Source organism: Tursiops truncatus, chromosome 14 (genome assembly GCF_011762595.2).
Source record: "Tursiops truncatus isolate mTurTru1 chromosome 14, mTurTru1.mat.Y, whole genome shotgun sequence".
Taxonomy (NCBI): Eukaryota; Metazoa; Chordata; class Mammalia; order Artiodactyla; family Delphinidae; genus Tursiops; species Tursiops truncatus.
Genome location: NC_047047.1, coordinates 301,499 through 319,798, shown reverse-complemented (window position 1 = coordinate 319,798; position 18,300 = coordinate 301,499). Strand labels below are relative to the sequence as shown.

Here is an 18,300-nt window from a genome sequence, read left to right as displayed (position 1 = left end):
GTGTGCTCCACGAATGGGGACGTGGGAGGAAAAAAGCCACACAGGCACACACATGGGCACACGTAGGACATGTCATCCCAAGGAGAGTTCAGTGAGATGTAAAATAACCAGCAACCCAAGTGCATTCTCTGCTAGGAATCTGTGGCCCCTCACCGCCCCCAGGAGGAATATACGTGGTGGTAGCGGGGGATAAACTTAAAGCCCCCAACATAGCAGCATCCAGTGTGACCCGACCCGGATGTGGTTCTGCCCCAGGGCCAGTGCCCTGGACGCCTGTGGGGTTTTGCATGCGGGCCTGGCCGGGAGCTACCCAGCAGCAGCCAGAGGGAGTGCGGGGCACGAGGATGCCTGCAGCTGCCCTCCTGCAGCAGCGGGGAAGTCCGGAGGAGAGATGGGCCTAGAGACACCGGCCTAAACCGCAGACCTGCTTTACACATGTCAACAGTTGTTGTCAGGGTAGGTCTCCAAAGCACTCAGAGTGCTACCCTTTCAGTTTTTAAGTTTATATGTTACCTTTTTAAGTGGTGTTTAGTGTTGTCACAGAGTCGTGCAACCAGCACTGCTAATCCCACTAACCACTGTACATTTTCGTCATGCCAGAAAGAAGCCCCACTCCCAGTAGCAGTCACTCCCTCTCTGCCTGTCCCCCAGCCCCTGGGACCACTCAGCTGCCTTCTGTCTCTATGGATTTGCCCGTTCTTAACATTTCATGTAAATGGAATCAGGCAGTATGTGGCCTTTTGTGTCTGACTGCTTTCACTTGGCCTAATGTTTTCAGCGTCATCTTGCTTTCACATGTGTCAGCACCCCCTTCTTTTTAGGGCCGAGTAACAATGTGTCACATGGAGATGCTCACCAGTTCATGCTGATGCTCGTGGCTGCTCTCATTTGACAGTTGTGGCGAGTCCCGCTGTGCATATTCCTGTCCAAGTCGTGTGTGGACGAACGTCCTCATTGATCTAGGAGCAGATTGCTGGATTGTGTGGTAACAGTTGAGTCTTTTGAGGAACTGCCGGACGGTTGTTCAAAGTGGCCAAACCATTTTTCATTCCCACCTGCAAAGTACGAGGGTTCCAGTTTCTCCACCTTTGTGCCAGTGGTCACTATGGTCTCTTTATGGTTATAGCCCTCCTTGTGGGTGTGAAGTGGTTTTGGTTTATCTTTTAGATTTTAAAATAATAATGAAGGGAGACTTCCCTGGTGGTGCAGTGGTTAAGAATCTGCCTGCCAATGCAGGCGACAAGGGTTCCATCCCTGGTCTGGGAAGGTCCCACATGCCGCGGAGCAACTAAGCCCATGTGCCACAAGTACTGAGCCTGCGCTCTAGAGCCTGCGAGCCACAACTACTGAAGCCCTGCTCCGCAACAAGAGAAGCCACCGCAATGAGAAGCCCACGCATCGCAACAAAGAGTAGCCCCCGCTCGCCACAACTAGTGAAAAGCCCGCACGCAGTAACAAAGACCCAACACAGCCAAAAATAAATAAATAAAATACATTTATTTTAAGAAATAAATTAAAATAAAGTAATGATGAAGGTTAAAGCCACCACGTACCTTGGAAGGAAAACCACGTTGATGATCTGTGAACCTAGTATGTAAAGTGCCAGTAAGTTCTTTAAAGGTCATATTTTAAGCAGGCAAAGCTGACCCTTTATCCTGAGTGACTTGCTCGAAGCGGTGGAAGCGTTCTGGTGGTAAAGGAGATGCTGAGGACAGGATGGGTGTCCAGACGCCCGAATCTACTTCTGATTCCACAGCATGGTTCTTCCCCACCGTGCAGCGAGTTTGAACTGCACGTGGTTCTGTGAGCACGTGTGTTGACACGTCTTCTCCTGGAAGCAGCAGGAGAGATGTCGCCTCCCCAGATCCTCTCTGCCCCCACTTCTAAGTAATGTAATGGTTACTACAGGAAGGTGCAGTCACTGAACCTGGCAAGGAAAGTCTGTCCTGGGACAGGCCTTGGCTTGCATTCACAGACGTTTTAAACTGTGTGTGTGGTTTGGTTTTGTTTTTCCCGGAGGCTGACAGAGGGTGTGATGACTCTCACTAGGCCCTGGAGGTCAGTGCAGGCGCTGCTGGCCACACTTCCTCGCTGTGCTCGGAAGCAGCGCTTGGTCTAGTTTTCCGTACAGATCAGTGCCTCACTCCATCCCCACAGCTGGCACCGCCGAAGTCAGGGTGGGTCGGTCTGCACAGAGCAAGCCAAGAAATCATAGCATCTCCGGTTTGAGGGGGATCTCAGGGACCCCCTACCCTGTTCACTTCCTGGGATTCCCCTCCCCCACCCCCAGCGGCTCAGCCTCCTTTACAGCAGTCCCCAGAGCGCCGTTTCCTGTCTGCCTGGGTCCCAGACACCTGTGGAACTCGCCACCTCCAGGCAGCCCATTCCCTCCTCAGCTCTGTCGGCTGGAAGGTTCTCTTCTATACGGACTCCCAGTCTGCTGCCCGGTAACAGCCATTACCCCACCCCCTGACCTAGTGTCCAGGCCAGGTGCCGCCCTGCTCCTCCCACAGCCCCAGGCCTGCAGCCGTGTGTCGTGTGTCGGGCCCGCGGTTCCCACGGCCCCCCGCCCCCCTCCTGATGCCACCGTGAACCTCCCGGGCCTTCATTCCAAACCACTCCTGGCAAAAAGCTCCGAGGGTTGAAACGTGTGTGGTGCTTAGGTTAGCGATGCAAGTCTTCATCTTCTAGCAGCAATTTTGTCACGAGACACATGGTACACGGGAGCCTGTTCACGTGCGCACACTTTACAGACCGACAGCGGGACAGGCTAGGGTGTGTCTGCGCAGCCGGAGCCGCAGGACCGGAGGCCCTGCTGTCCTTCCTTCGTTTCCTTCGGGTGCAGCCACTCAGGGACTCGGACGCGTGTCTCTACAGGGTCTGGGTGGTTGACTGGACGTTCTGTGCTCAGAATCGCTGTGGGTTTCTCTGTGACCTACTCCTGCCCAGCAAGGACTCGCCGTGTCCTCACGTCAGGCGTCCAGCGCTTCCACTGGAGAGCGTCCGTGATCGACGTGTCACGCGTCATTCTCCTTACAGCCCTTGGGCATTCGATGTCCCCGAGGCAGTGTGTTCTTGCTTGTGACCCCCTGGGCCGAGCTCTTGGGCCTGCCTGCGGGGCACCACTTTCTCTCCCACCGGCCGTGGAGACAGACGCTTGTTTTTACACCCTTGCCAACACTTGCTATTGTCAGACTTTTCAGTGTTTGCCAACTTGGTGGGTTGAAATGGCATCTTGTGTGCCTTAATTTGCAAATGTCTGATAACCAGTGACCAGTGCTGCTGAGAACCCTTCATGCACTTACGCACCATTTGTGTTTATCTTTTATTCAATGCCTGTTGGAATTACCCGTCTTTTCTTTGAAGACAGGTAGACCGTATTCATCTAGTGTTTACTGCCACTGTTCTCAGCAGTTTTGGACACACTAACTGTTCTAATCCTTCCCCGTGAAGTAGTTTCTATTATGGTGGTGCCTGTCTCATAGGTGAGGAAGCTGAGGGGCAGGTGGAACACCTCACCCGACCCCAGCAGGTGCGAGCAGGGCAGGGACAGCTCCTGGCACTCTAACCACTGACTCACTTATATGTTCTGGGGGCTAATACTTGCTTCCGAAATGTGTTGTAAATATCTTCTCCCACCTTGTGCATTGTCTTTTTCCTTTCTTTTTAGGGTCCTGTGATGAAGGGAAATTTTCTTAGTTTTAGTTTTTTTGAACACATTTTATGGTCAGTGTTTTGTGTCTTATTTAAAAAGTCTTTTCCTACCTTAGGTCCTTAGATTAGTTACTAAAACTTTCATAGTTTTGCTTTCCACATTTAAGACTATAATTTGGTTGGAAATAATTTCGTATATGGTATGAGGTAGAGGACCATTTTTTTCCCATGTGGTTAATCCGATTTTGCCAACACCCTTTATTAAATGCCTGGCCTTTCCCTGCTGTCTGAGTGCGCACGCTCGTGGTCACCTCTCTCTGTGTGGTGCTGTTTCTGGACTGGCTCAGTCCCCTCCGTCTGTCTATTCCTGATTCCATTATGTTTTAATAATTACTATAACTTCCTTAAAGCCTTGATGTCTAGCAGGACAAGGAACTTTGCTGTTCCACATGAATTTTGAATCAGTTTGTCAAAATCCTGCTGAGATTTCCATCGGAAGTGCATTTGAACCATGCACCAGTTTGAGAGAAGATTACAGCTTTTCTGTAATCTGAATATTCTGAATCTTCCTACTCAAAAACATAGTATTCCTTTCCATTTATTTAGGTGATCTCTAACATCTTTCAATAAACTTTCATAATACTCTCCATAAAGGGAATGCACATTTTTTGTTAAATTTATCCTAGTACCATTTATAACAGCAACAAAAATACGAAGTATTTTTAAAACTTATGTGCTCTGCTTGTTGACCGTGTATAGAAAAACGAGTGACTTTTGCATATTAGTGGTTGTATCCAATAACCTTTCCAAACTCTTACTAACTCCAATAATTTCTGGCTGGTATTTTTGGGTTTTTACATAGACAGTCATGTCATCTACAAATGAGCATAGTTTTGTTTCTTCCTTTCCATCACTTCTCGTCCGTCTGACAGCATCTCTGGTGCAGTGCTGGATAGGAGGGATAGAAAAGCATCCTGGGCTGGCTCGTAGGCTTAAAGATAATGTGCTCGAGATCCCCTGTGAAGGACTACAGTAGTTGTTGGAGCTTTGGTGATGTCCTTTGTCAGGTTAAGGAAATTCTCTTCTGTCTCAGCTTACTAAGAGGTTACTTTAAAATCATAAGTCAGATTTGAATTTTATCAAATGATTTTTCTTTAACTTTTGAGATGACATTGTTTTTCCCTTTCAATCTTCAATGTGAGAAATGCGTAATCGTCCTACATTAAACCAACCTTATATTCCTGGAGTCCCCAAGTTAGACGCAACGTCCTGTTTACAGACCTCGGTGGAGGCAGTTGGCGAGCCCTGAGTTGAGGTGCTTGGCCCTCAGGGCAGCCAGCACGCTTCTCATCTTTGCTTCCACGAGGGGGGGCTCTTGGTGGACTCCCCTCTGAGCGTCACGGCCTACCTGCTGCCAACCTCAGGACGGTTCAGCAGAAACCTCGTGGTGAAAACCACCATGGTGCTTGCCTCTCAGGGCCCCTCTGTTGGCCACTGGCTTTAACCCTCCGTTTCCTGAAATCTGAGCAAGGTGTTTCTTCTTCTGTAATTATGGATACTTTCACATACAGTGACGATCTCGGACAGTCTGGTACAGTGGCCCCTGCGTGCCCAGTGTTATCAACATTTGCCAATCTTGTTTCATATCTCCCTCCACATTTTTTTTGGAGGGGGGAATCTTTTAAAGCAAATTACCAAATTCTGTTATTTTACCCCTAAACAGTTCAGTGTGTATCTGTGACAGATGAAGTCTTTTAAAAAAAGTAACCACAGTTCCATTATCACATCTTTCAAAATGAATAATAACTCCCTGATACCAGTCCATATGCAATTTCCCTGATAGTGTCTGAAATGTCTTTTCATGATGGTTTTGTCTGAAATAAGGCCCACACATGGCACAGGTTATGTCTCTCCCATTTCTTGTCACCTCTAAAGGTCCCCACTGCCTCTTCACGCCATTGATTTGTGGAAGAGACCTGGTCATCTGCCCTGGAGAGTCCCCCATTCTTTTTTTTTTTTTTTTGCGGTACGCGGGCCTCTCACTGTTGTGGCCTCTCCCGTTGCAGAGCACAGGCTCTGGACGCACAGGCTCAGCGGCCATGGCCCACGGGCCCAGCCGCTTCGCGGCATGTGGGATCTTCCCGGACCGGGGCACGAACTCGTGTCCCCTGCATCGGCAGGCGGACTCTCAGCCACTGCGCCACCAGGGAAGCCCCTAGAGAGTCCCCCATTCTTGACTTTGCTGGTTGCATCCTGTGTTGTTGTTTGTCGTGTTCCATCATCCCCTGAATTTCTTGTAAACTGATTAGAACAGTTTGTTTACCTACCTGTTTGTGTTAGTTTTTTCCAAGAACGCTTTGAGGTGGTGCTGTGAGCCTCCAGTCCCAGCGATGCATTTCAAAGACAGTGCGTTCTTTCATCTACACTGTAGTTGTTTCAGTGAGGGGGGTTGTCCAGGGTGCCTCTGCCACGGTACTAACAGAAAGGAAGTCCAGAAATGGGGTTTGGGAATGGGACACTTCACCACATGAGGCTCCCAGCTGCCCACCATCATGCGGCCTGGCAGCATGGCTCTCCTCGCCCCCAAATCTCTGTGCATGTGAACCGGAGAGACTAACGTAACTTTGGGGGCAGGAATGTGACGGCGCCTCACATGGGCACAAAACGTCCTGGGAAGACACCTCTGTGTGCCAGGCTCCTCTCCTTCCCAAGGCTGCTCCTCTCCCTCCTGGTTCTCTGCTCTCAGTGGCGTCTCTGTGCATCTGTTTGCTACTTCACCCCCACCCAGTGCTCGCCAGAGTCCCCAGTTTCTAGGCCGAGTCACTGGCAGACCCCCACCGAGCTTAGTGGATCCATCTGGAGATTTCTGAGGAAAGAGTAACTCTTGGGGAAAAGGCTTTTGCCGTGAGGCCAGGTCCCCATGAGGCCCAAACAGTGGGGTTGATCAGCAGGCGGGCTCTTTACTAAGACTTTTCCAGTGGGTGAAGATCACTGGGAGCTTTGCCTTGAGAGAAGAAACCAGTGACCCCAGAGGTCAAGACTAGAACCCGTGCGTGCTCCCGCCCCCACCGCTCTGCCTTCCCCGGGCTCCTCCCGAGACGGTGGCTGTTCCCCGTGCGTCTGGGGCACGGCTGCCACCAGCTGCAGCTTCAGGGAAGCTTAGGCAGAGAGGCTCAGAGCTTCCCGGGCTGCATGAGGGCAGCGCTTAGCCTCATTTACAGCCAGGACGCGAGAAAGCAGAGGAAGGGAAAACACACCGCAGGAGCCTGCACCTCAGCGCCCGCCCCCCCCACCCCACCGGCTCTCCCATCTTCGGCGGTTTTGTGGTGTCTGGAGCTCCGCAAACAGAAGAAGAGGGATATGTGACAGTGAATGGCGTCCAGGGGTCTCTCTGGCGAGCCTTCAGCTTTGGGTCCAGTGGGTTCTCGGATTACCAGTCACTGTACCAGGCCTTGAGAAGGGGATGCCTTAAGGTTCTTGGCCCTTAAGAAGTGTTTAATTTCGTCCGGAGGAAGCAATGGTTAAAAGATTTTCAAAGCAAGTACGTGATGAGCTGCACGTGGCCTGTACCAACTGGCTGTCTCCTCCCGCTCCGGGCTGTGGAGTTTCCCTGATGGAAAGTGCCAGAAAGCATCCTCTGCCCAGCTTCTGTCACATTGGAATGTGTGCGGTCAGCCTGCCCAGCTCGGTGTGGGTTTGATTTCAAATGTTACTGTAAAACTAAAGAGAAACGGCAGACTCCGCCTTGTGCCATGTCTCTCTCTGTCTCTTTCCTTACTTTGGTCGTTCATTTTCTCATCTTGGTGTATCTCAGAAGTATCAAGACTTTCATCCTGTAGATTTTTCAAGTCCTGTAAGCTTTGTGTGTCTTATCATATAAGTAAATGTTCCGTCTTCATCACAGACTTTGTGAGAGGGTGCCCGTGTCCGCCTTGCCACTGTTACACGCTCGGTTCCTCATGCGGTACCTGTACAGAGGAGTAGCCAGGAATTGGGTGGGTGATGGATGGAACAAGGTGGATACGTCAGATCTGCACACAGACGCACAACAGATGCCACCACCCCAGCCCCATCAAGATGTGTGTGTGTGTGTGTGTGTGTGTGTGTATGTGTGTGTGGACAGGCTCTGTGTTGGGGCTGGGAACCCTCTGGAAAGATCTTTGAGTCCCTCATCGCTGGTCACTAGCACCTTGGGCAGCATTTATCATGGGAGCCCCGATAAACGCGCTGAGTACAGGTGGTGCCGAGGGTCAGCTCGTGGCCCAAGCCCATGCGAAAAGCCAGGGATTTGGAATCTTCAGTGTCTGTGGTTGACTTTGGACCAGAATCTACAAAGGACTCCTCAGCTTTTCTCTTGAGCACAGGAAGGTGCTCTTTCCAAGATGACAGAAGATAAACCAAAAGGCCATGCTGTACGCCTGGAGCTCCGCTGCCCTAAGCATCGGGAATCATGACGCTGAGATCTCTCCATACTGAGCATGCACCCTCCTCCTGCCCCCCGGGGGGCTGGGCCGAGCAAGGGCCAGGAATTGGCCATCACGGGAGCCCGAGTTTGTCATCAGTCACAGCCACCCAGCCGCTCCTGCCTCTTCCTCCCCTTTTCTCTCTGCCCTTTTGCTTCATAAAGAAACAGACTTGAGGGACTTCCCTGGTGGTCCAGTGGGTAAGACTCCACGCTCCCAACGCAGGCGGCCCGGGTTCGATCCCTGGTCAGGGACCTAAAGCCTGTATACCACAGCTAAGAAGTCCACATGCTGCAACTAAAGATCCTGCGTGTTGTAACTAAGACCCAGTGCAGCCAAAATAAATAAATAAATATTGTAAAAAAAATTCCATCGTTTTTTTTAAAAAAAAAGAAGAAAGGAAATCGACTTGAGTGTGAAAAGAGGACTTCTCAAAGGCGGGCCTCACCAGGCCTGCTGCCCGTCCTCCCCGCCTGGAGTGTGTCCCCAGAAGCTGCAGGCTTCACACCCCTCCAAGGTCTCCCCCGGCCCCTCCAAGGCCTCTCCCTCCGACTGAAACCGTGAAGCCCGTGCTCGCTGACTCTCCGATCCTCTTGCTGGCCTGCTTGGTCCACAGGGCTCGCTGTCTTCACTGTGCCGCAGGTACTAAAGGCTTATCTTGTATATCTCTCTCCCCTTCTGAAATGTGTGTTCCCACGGGGCAGAGACGTTTTCTATTTTGTTTCTGACGTGTAAGCAGTTCCTAGAACTGCGTCTGGTACATGTTAGGCGGCCAGTGTACACTCAGCAGGTGAGTGAATATGAACAACAGTTCTTAAGAGTCTTTTCTTAAGACTCTGGGAGGGACTGCGGCTCCCCGGCCCTCCCTGCGGCCTCGTGGCGATCTGGGCCCGGGCAGGACTGGGGCTGAGCCGTCCACACTGAGCTGCGGGTGCCTGTGGGGCAGCAGCGGGACCAGGACGGTGACTTTGCTTCCAGCTGCAGCGAGAAGATGGTGTGATGTCTGCCGACCCTCCGAGCGCTCCGGTCTGGCCTGTGTTTTGGCCGAGGCTGACTGTAAACAGCAGCAGCAGAGACTCTTTACCAAGAGGGCTGCAGCCTGGAGCCCCCCTCGGCCTGCCTGTGCCCTGCCCGCTGTGGCCCCCGTGGCCTCTCTGGGCTTGGGGTGGGGACAGCCAGTTACCTGCCGTGTCCCCCGTGCTGCGCTGTCCCTGTCTCACAGGAGCGCACGCCCTATAGCGCCGAGTCTGGTCTTGCGGCAGGTGTCCTGAAGGCCGAGCCCGTTCCCCTGCGCCTGCAGCTCAGCTCACATGAAGGGCAGCTCCTCTAGCAGGAGCAGCACAAAGCCCCTGGACGGCACCGCTGAGCCCTGCCCGCCCCCAAGACTATGTGGGAGCGAGGCAGAGCCGGCCCACCAGCAGCCCACCCCCCCCACCCCCCGCCCCCCGCGCACGGGGCCCCAGGCTCCCTTGGCTCAGCCCCTGCTGGACGGAGGCGGGTGCCTCCAGTGGTGCTGGGCTGCCTTTCTCAGCTCTCCCTGCAGTGCTAAGCGGGCTGGGCCGCCCACGGTGCGCAGGACCTGCTTAATCTGCCGGGCAGGAGGTGGGAGCGTCTGCCTCTCTGCTCAGCGGGTCTCACAGCCTCCCAGGGTCAGCAGGCGGTGGCTCAGTGCCTGTGTGGGTGGCAAGGAATACCACGCTCTTGAATTTTACATGGTATGTTAATTGTGTCCTCACCAACGTTTGGAAGCATTTCCTGCCATGCATAATAAATGATCGGAAACCGCTGGGTTCCTTTGAGCTATTCTCGTGGGGGAAAGAAGGGTGAAGCCAGGCCTTGGCGTGGCAGCCAGCAGAAGGCAAGTGCAGCCTGGCTCCCCTGCCCCATCAGCGTGGGAGTGCTGCACGGCAGGGGGCCCTGCGCCGCGAGTGTAGCCGAGCCTGGCTGGCTGGAGCGGCCACCTCCCCGCGTCTGCTTCCTGGCAGGTGCGCCACAGGAATGGGCACTGGCGCCCAGGGTCTACCCACTTTCACTCTAAAGTCACACGGGAGCGTGAAGGCAAGAAGGGACTTCCCGTGGGCACGACAGCACGTAGCTGGCTGGCTCTCTAGCACTCAGAATATGTTTGGAGCAAAGCTGCACCAGGAAGTTTCCCCCTTTCCGTCTTGTAACTGATGCTGCCACGTAATACCAAAAGGTGATATGTCGGGGAGTTCCCTGATGGTCCAGTGGTTAAGACACCACGCTTCCACTGCAGGGGGCACGGGGTCCGATCCCCGGTTAGAGAACTAAGGTCCCACATGCCATGCGGCGTGGCCAAAAAAAAAGAAAAAAAAATTGTCCTCATTACATTTATCGGCTAAGGTCTTTGTTTCCACAGAGCTCGCCTGTGTATACGTTTTGTGTTCGTGTGATACGGACAAGTTTGGAGGACACGTCCCATCTCGCTTTCTGACACCAACATGTAACCACGCACCGGACTTGCTGCTTCCAGGCACTCGTGTGAGCGACAGAGGGATGTCCCCTCGTTTAGGCTCACAGGATCCCTGGGAGAGAGGCACTTTAAGATGTCCATTTTGCACATGAGGAGACGAATGTGGCAGAGCCAGGCCCTTAAACATGTTGATGCACAGCCACCCCCAGACTCCTCCAGGGCCTGGGATCTGCTCTAACGCGGGCCTCCCTTCTGGCCCTCAGAGCTGGATTCCGAAGGAAACTTATTTTGTTTTAAACCTGGATATTTACAAACACCTTATTTTTCCCTTACCTTCCTGTATTACTCTTTTTTTTTTTGGTAGCATTCAAACAATGATGTTTTAAAAAGTATTTAAAGGTAATGTGGTGTTTAGTGTGGGCTGAAATAAGGGCCTAAAAGGAACCTTCCGGAAAAAAGGACAGATGCTGATGGGAAGCCTTTGCTTTCCTTCCTGACACCCAGGCCTTCTTCCAGGGTGGTTGGAGATCCTAGTGCAAGGCCCCTCTTACCCCATAAAGCAGGTTCTGGTGAGTGGACTTCCCGCAGGAGGCCGGGTGGAACGTGTCGGACATATGACTGGCTGAGCATCCCTGGATCGAGGCCAGAGCAGTCCTGGGGCTGGGGGGGAGCCCCTCATACCCCGCGGGGAGCACCTGGGCATGCACACCACCAAAGAGACCCCTCCAGGGACTCCGTCACACTCTCCTTTGGTAACCACTGTCCAGAATGTGACTAGGAGCTTCTCCCAGTCAGCCTGCAGTATAGGCATGTCTTCCCAGAAAGTGGAAAAATGAGCAATTCTTCTCTAAACTGGATAAATGCAAACACAGGTGTGGACCCTCCCGGCCTAATGGTCAACGATCCACCTTTCCTTTTCCTTCCATGCTAAACAGAGAAGGATCAGGGCTCTGTTGGGGGTCCCCCTCTCTCCGATGTGGGTGGTGGTGAAGAGCTAAGCGTCGGCCCCCTCTTACCCAGCCCCATGACATCCGGGAGCTGACTTGCCTCTTAACTTTTCTCACTTAAAAAGTGGTAGTTATGACTCCTACTTCAAAGGGTTCCCGTGAGCAGTAATCAGGTTACCTGGCGTGCGTGGCTCGGGGTAGCAGCTAGATAAGCGGTCGCATTGTTCTCAGGGGCAGCGTGAGTGGCGGGTGTGCGCTGGGCTTGGGAGGCAGACCGCCTAGTGCCCTCACCACCTCTGGGACCCGGGCAAGTTACTGAAATGCACCGTGCCTCAGCTTCCTGCCTGCAGAGCATCAGTAACAAAGGCCAGCCTCATAGGGCTGCTGTGAGGATCCGGTGGGTTGTAAGGGGTGCAGCCCAGGTGCTCAGGAGAAAGCGGCCGGTCCTGACAAAGAAGGGGTGACAGTGACTGTGAGTCAGGATAAAGGGGGTCCTTTGGAAGCAAAGCAGGGGAGAGAGGGTGTCACACAAGAGTTAGCCTTTTCTGATCTGACTTCCATCCGATGCGATATAGAGCGGGCCGTGTGCAAGTGCTGGGCCGGGCTGTCCTCACTGCACCCATCTGACTTGTATTTCTGGTGGAGAGGTGAGCTCCTTATTGGCCATCTTCTATACTTAGAAGCGTCTGCCTTTTCTAGGACCATGTCCAGGCTCCTGGAACACTTGTTTGCCTTAGCATCCTCTACGAATCTTCTCCCTAGAGGCTTCTCCATTAAGAGACAAAAAGCTCCCTACATACCACCAGTTTTAGCCTCTTGGTGTTCCTGGGAAATGCGGGAGGATGGATTTGATGACCTCTGGTGGGTGAGCCAGGGCTGAGCGGAGAGCCTGCTCCGCACGTGGCTGGGCGCCCTGCTGCCCTGGGATGAGGGGAGGCTCGGGCTCTGAAGCTGCCCGCTGCTCCCCTTGACCTCCTACCTCACCTTTCCATACTTGTCAGAAGAACTGTGATTTTCGTTGTGAACCGGGCGTTACAGAGCACTTCTCCCCCTGCGGGTGCGTGGGAAGCAAAGCCCAGCACCGGCCCAGGGTCTGCCGCCAGTCCTGTGGGGCACGTGAGGCCTCCTGGGCGGGGACGGGCGGACAGTGGGGCGGGGCAGCCCCCAGGGACCTGCAGCGAAGGTGCATGGGGAGCAGGGGCTCCTGGGCGGGGAACCTGGCTGTCAGCCCTCGCGCTCCCGCGCGGGAACCCAACACAGACACAGGGCCGGCTTGGAGGTCATCCTGGGTCGGGTCATCCCGCGTGGGGGGCGGGGTCCGCGAGGCTGGAGAGAACCCAGTCCGCCTCGCCTCCCGCGTGGGCGGCCTGCCTTGCGCCGCTCCTGGACTGCGTGTCCCCTCCGCCCTGCGGCTGGCGCCCACGCGGGACCAGGCGCCTCTTCGTGGAGCCGATGTGCCATCCCCTTGGTCGGGGGCGGGAGCGCAGGTGGGCACTCGCCGTCAGGCCGCTCAGGGACATCTCCGCGCTCCTCCGTGTGGAGGCTCCGAGGGGCCGTCGTGGGGAGGAGCTGAGCCCGGACTGCCCGGGCCGACAGGATCTGCGGCCACCCCCCCCCCCCCGCCCCAGAGACTGCGACACGAGGGTGCCTGAGAGGCTCCTCCCGCTGCGTCTCCATCAGCGCACACGCTGACCGGAAACGCGGAGATTGCGGTGGACACAGGCCGGAAAGCGGCCACCGCCACCAAGACAGACCAGAAACGGGGAGCTTGCCGTCGACACAGAGCGTTGTGAAGCTGTGTCGGCCGGAATGCGGCAGGCGTTCTCTGGTTCTGTGGGAACTTAGAAAAGCCGGTGCCCAGGGACACAGCGGTGTTGTTGGGAGCTGCCGGCACTTTTGACGCCCGCGGGCCTCAGTGGACTTGGGATCGGGCCGGGCCCTAAGGGAGCGCACCGAGTAGTGGTGGCCCTTTTCGTGTCACGGAATGAAGGCGACCGTGTCACCGCCAGCAGTGTCCCCGGGGACCCTCATCAGCGTGAGCCCGAGCCCGGCCACGTGCGGACTGTCCAGTGTGAGTGCGCCCGCTGTCTGGCACAGTCATCTTCACTCCCAGCATTTCCACGAATGTGGGCCGTAAACAGCTTCCAGAATACCAGGAACATGGGCGAATCCGCTACCAGGGAGCGGAGCAGAAACTTGAGAAGACAGCCTTGGCCCGAGTTGGGAACAGGAAAAAAAAAAGGTGAAGAAGAAAAAGAAAGATACGTCTGTTCTTTAGGCCTCCTGAATCTCACTGAAACACGAAACTCAGCTAAAGGCAGCTTCTCCCCTCGTGGTCACATCACAGGGCAGCCCTTGGTGGGTCCTCAGCCCGCCTGCGTGGGGACACATTGTGCGCTTGTCTCAGTCGCATGTTTCCGTGACCTTGTGGGTGGGGGATGCTTTACTCCCTGCAGCACAGAGCCTGGTGCGGGACCTGGTGCAGTGTGCCGTTCTATAAATTCTCGGAGAAGCGAGCGTCCAAACACGAGGAAGGAAGAAACCATCAGAATGAAAGGGTCGAAGAAAGAGCTAGGATCCAAGGGTAGCTTTTAATAAGAAAAAGGGAAGAAGGAACTTGAAATGTAACCAACAAGAAAAGTGAAGCCCAGGGACCTCCCAGCTGGAGTGTGAGATAGTGACAGCTTCATTACAGGTGAAATTTGTAAACTGGGAGACAAACAGGGATGTTCTGGTTAAATACATTATTAACACGTGCCTTTTCAGGTAATCGTAAGTCTGAGAGTGTCCGTGTTAGAAGGAAAGTATGCGTGTGACAACCTCCACGGTGATGTCAGAGTGAACGGTTTGGCTTGAAAACTGCTGATGAGCATAGAAATCATAAATTGCACCTCACATTCCCCGGATTAGTCAGGATACAGGCCAAGCTGCTGATGAGAAGATCCCAAAACATGGCGGCTCAATCAGGATAAAGTTTCCTTGTTGCACGTGACATCCAGGCTGTACTCCACAGCGTCATCTGAGGACCCGGGGCCTTCCCTCCTTTGCTTGGAGTGTAATCTTGGTGGAAAAGGCTGCCCCCGCCCGCCCCCACCATGCTGTTCAAGCCACAGGAGCGGAGGGACAGGAATTGGCATTTCCTTCTAAATGGCGTTACAGGGGACTTCCCTGGTGGTCCAGTGGTGGGGACTTCGCCTTCCAGTGAGAGGGGTTCAGGTTCGATCCCTGGTCGGGGAGCTAAGCTCCCACATGCCTCACACCAGAAAACCAAAACATAAAAAAAGGAGAAGCAACGTTGTAACAAATTCGATAAAGACAAAAAAAAAAATGTCTTTACCAAACACACCGCAGGCTAGAATTGGCACAAGTCCCTGTCGCTTGTCTCCACTGACTGGAATTTTGACGTGTGGCCAAGCCTCCTTGCGAGCAAGGCTGGGAGGTGGGGTTCTTAGCTGGTGAGCTTGGCCCCGGTTGAAACTTGGAATGTTCTCCCCGACAGGAGGATCAGGTGGACTCGGGGGACAACTGGCTGTCTCTGCTGCCTCCTCAGATCCCGCGACGCTTGGTTGGTTGGCGCTGGGTGCTCTCTCCCTGGGGCCCGCTCACGCTGCAGGGACCTCACCGGGCTGTGTCTCCCCAGGAGGCCAGGCCCCGGGTCTCCATCTCCAAGCCTTCGCTCAGCCTGGCTCCTCTTTGAATGATCACTGGGATTTCCGGTCACCTGGGCCCGGCTGGTGTTAACAACAGGATTTAGAGCTGCATGGATCCTGGACCTCCCGACCTGGGAAAAGTCCTTCCAGCCCGAGGCCCTCAGCCAGGCCCTAGTCTGGGGATTGGCTTGGCAGCCCACAGGGTTATCCCTTCAGTAGGTGTTTTGAGCGTGTGCTCTGTACCGGGCCAGGGTCAGGGATGCAACAGCAAGTGAAAGCAGGTCGTGTCTGTCCTGGGGGCAGATAGTCCCGGGGCCCCCACTGGTAACACGTGTCGCCCAGGGAGCAGCGTGGGAGGAGAACCGGTGCGTCCTTCGGGTCTAAAGGCTGAGTGAGTTCCTTGTCCACACTCTTCACCCCAACTTGCTGGGGGGTTGGGCAGTGAGACCTGGTCCCGGGCAGTGCCCTCGGGAGCCTCGTGGGCAGCCTGGTGCAAGCAGGGCATCTGTAAAGCCCGCCTACGTGTCGATCCCAGTGAGACAGAGCTGGGGCTGCTGTGCACGCGTGAGATCCCCTGGCTCCTCCACGTCCGAGTCGTGAGCTGTGAGATTGACAGCATCTGTCTTCATTATCACGAACGCCCCACGGGGTGGCTGTGTTAATTATCCTCTAGGCATCCCAGTTGCACTTTCCTTTCATTGTACTTTGTTTCCTGAATGTCTCAAGCCTCCCGAGGGGGGCTCCATGGCAGTGTTCGACTGGGCGGTTCCTCCGAGGGGAGTGCGCGGTGAGACCTTAGAGGGCCCGGCTGCAGAGACCCCGTGGACGTCCTCAGCCTGGGCCGGGGGTTGCTCTCAGGGGTCCTCTGGCTGCTGCCGTGACGTCTGTGGAGTCTTCCCTGTCAGAGCGTCCGCCTGCCCTGGGCCCTCATCGTGCACTGATCTGCTCATGTCATCAAGGTCTCTGAAGGCTGGAGGTGCTGAGAGCCACCCGCTCTGAGCGGGGCCGGGCTGAGAGGGCGGTCCAGGGGCAGCTGCCCCTCTAGCGGCGTCTCTTACTCTTCACTCCCAGGAGCGCAGCCCGAGTGTTTAAGAGGCTTCCGCTCTCTCCGTTTGCGCCGGCAGAGGCTGGTCTTGGCCGTCTGGGGCGGGGGTTAGTGAGGGGTGTCTCCCGGGCTGCCTGTCTGCGCCCGCCTTCGCGCTCTCTCGCCGCTCCTGGTCCGCTGCCCGCGGGAGCCTCAGTGGCGCGGCCGGAGCCGGTGAGGTTGCCTGCTGGCTCCCGCCCCGCGCTCTGACCTCGGGGTCAGGGCGGCTGCCTGAGGCTGTGGCAGAGGCCGGCTCCTGCCCCGCCCGGGAGGTGACTGGCGCCTCTCCTCCGCTCGCCCCAGGCTCGGTCGGCTTTTCCCAGATCCAAGGCACGCGGCTCCCAGCGGTTGCCGAGACACATCTGTCGTCGGCCGCTCTCTCACCCGCCTCTCTGCTCAGCGTGTCTCAGGAGCGCCCGGGGCGGCCGGGCAAGCGCTGCGGCCTGTTCTGGAGTCCCTGGTCTAGCGGGGGCACCACGGTGGGCGGAGGGCGCCCTGCGGACCCCAGGGCCAAGGCGGGAGAGGGGAGGGCCGGGCGGTGGGGTGGAAGCCGGGCGCGCGGGTCCCCGGAGGGCCCTGGGCGGCGGGGGTGAGGCGCGCAGGGCTAGGCAGGGGTGTGGAGCCTGCAGTTGGGTTGACCTGAGTCACCCCGTGGGAGGGAAGTTGGAAGCGCAGAACTTCGAGGTCACAGCCAGCCTAGAGGCTGGTAGAGGCCGGCCTGGGAGGCCGGGGCCCGCACGCGGACCGGCTGGGGGGGGGGGGGGGCCGTGCCCGCTCTGCAGAATCGGCGGAGGACAAAGCCCCCCGAAGGTCCGGAGTGCGGGCCACACGGGCCGGAGCCGGGGCGGCACCTCGGTGCCTTGCCGCTGACCCTCCGTGTGTGCCCGCGGCCTCTGTGTCGGGGCCGGTGGGGTGGTGGGCAGGCCCGAGTGGAAATTCGGCGTCCCCTGCACGGGGCGGCGTGGAGGGGTGCGGGAGGGCGTGGCGGCGCGGGGCCCGCAGGCGTGGAGGGTGGGTCCCGCCCTTCTGCTCGCATTTACCACCACCCCACCCCACCCCCCCCACCCCCCCCACCCCGCGCTGGCCTCCATCTGTGGCTGTGAGAGCGGCTCGCGCGCGTGGCCCTTGCGGGGGGGGGGGGGTGATGTGAAAGGATGCGGGGGGTGCGCTCGCCGAGCCCACGCTCCCGGGCAGCAGGAGATCCCCCGACCCCTCTCACCGTGATGGGTGTCCCAGCTTCTCCAGGGTCACCGGTGAAACACGCCCATTGCGAAAACAAAGGCTTCTAGTTGTGATGGACTGAAAGTTCACTTAGGACGAGGAAGCTCCTTTCTTTTGGGAAATTTAACCTCAGGGGCGGGGCGGGGTTCAGACGGACACTCAGCCAGGAGCTCTGGGTGGGCCCGTCCTGAGCACCCACCTCCCAGTATGACAACCAGAAATGTCTCCAGGTGTTGCCAGATGGGGGGGCGGTGTGTGTGGGGGGACCGAATGTCCTGATGGAGCGCCGCCGGCAGGGCTCGCTGCCCTCTGGCCATGGAGTCGCGTGGCTCTCTTTCTCTCCTGGCCATCGCTGTCCCTGAGCTCGCCCGTCGTGCCCCCAGCACAGAGCTGGCTGTGGCTTTTCCCGCTTGGGTTCTTCCAGGAAAGCCATCTGTTGCTGCTGTGGCCCTGGCTGGTGGTGGCCGAGTGTCCCTCTGCCGCACATCCTCTCTCCACTGCCGTCCCGGGTGTTGCGGAGGCATGGGCGCAGAGGCCGGCCTGAGTGCTGTCGTGTCTCCTCGGAGAGCCTCTTGTATGCAGCAGCTTCGGGCTTCGTGCCTCTGTGTAGGTGGATTTAAGCACCAGAGGGATCCCTGGCCGGGCAGCCCTGGGGAGGAAACATGGCCTCTGTTGGGGAGCCATTGGGTGGGGACACAGGGACGAGGTGAGGCTCCGTGTGCTTTTCCTGGCGGGCAGCTTACCTTTGACAAGGCTGCTCAGAGCAGCTGAGCGGAACTCAGTTCCGCTGCTGAGCGGAACTTGGCTGCTGCAGAGAAGGGGGAGAGAAACCCGGACCCCTTGTTGC

General features: G+C 56.3%; 1 protein-coding gene across 13 annotated transcripts in view; it reads left to right on the top strand.

Annotated features, from left to right (window-relative positions):
- The window catches only part of SH3RF3 (SH3 domain containing ring finger 3), a 260,049-nt gene that overhangs the window by 79,560 nt on the left and 162,189 nt on the right, over positions 1-18,300 (top strand). Inside the window, exon 1 of one of the 13 annotated variants that reach the window (XM_073790916.1) lies at positions 16,120-18,059. The exons of the other annotated variants lie outside the window; for them this stretch is intronic. Coding sequence (XP_073647017.1) covers positions 17,769-18,059 — 291 coding nt within the window. The 5' untranslated portion in view covers positions 16,120-17,768. Of the gene's footprint in view, positions 1-16,119; positions 18,060-18,300 lie in introns of those variants that run through there. 13 annotated transcript variants of the gene reach the window in all.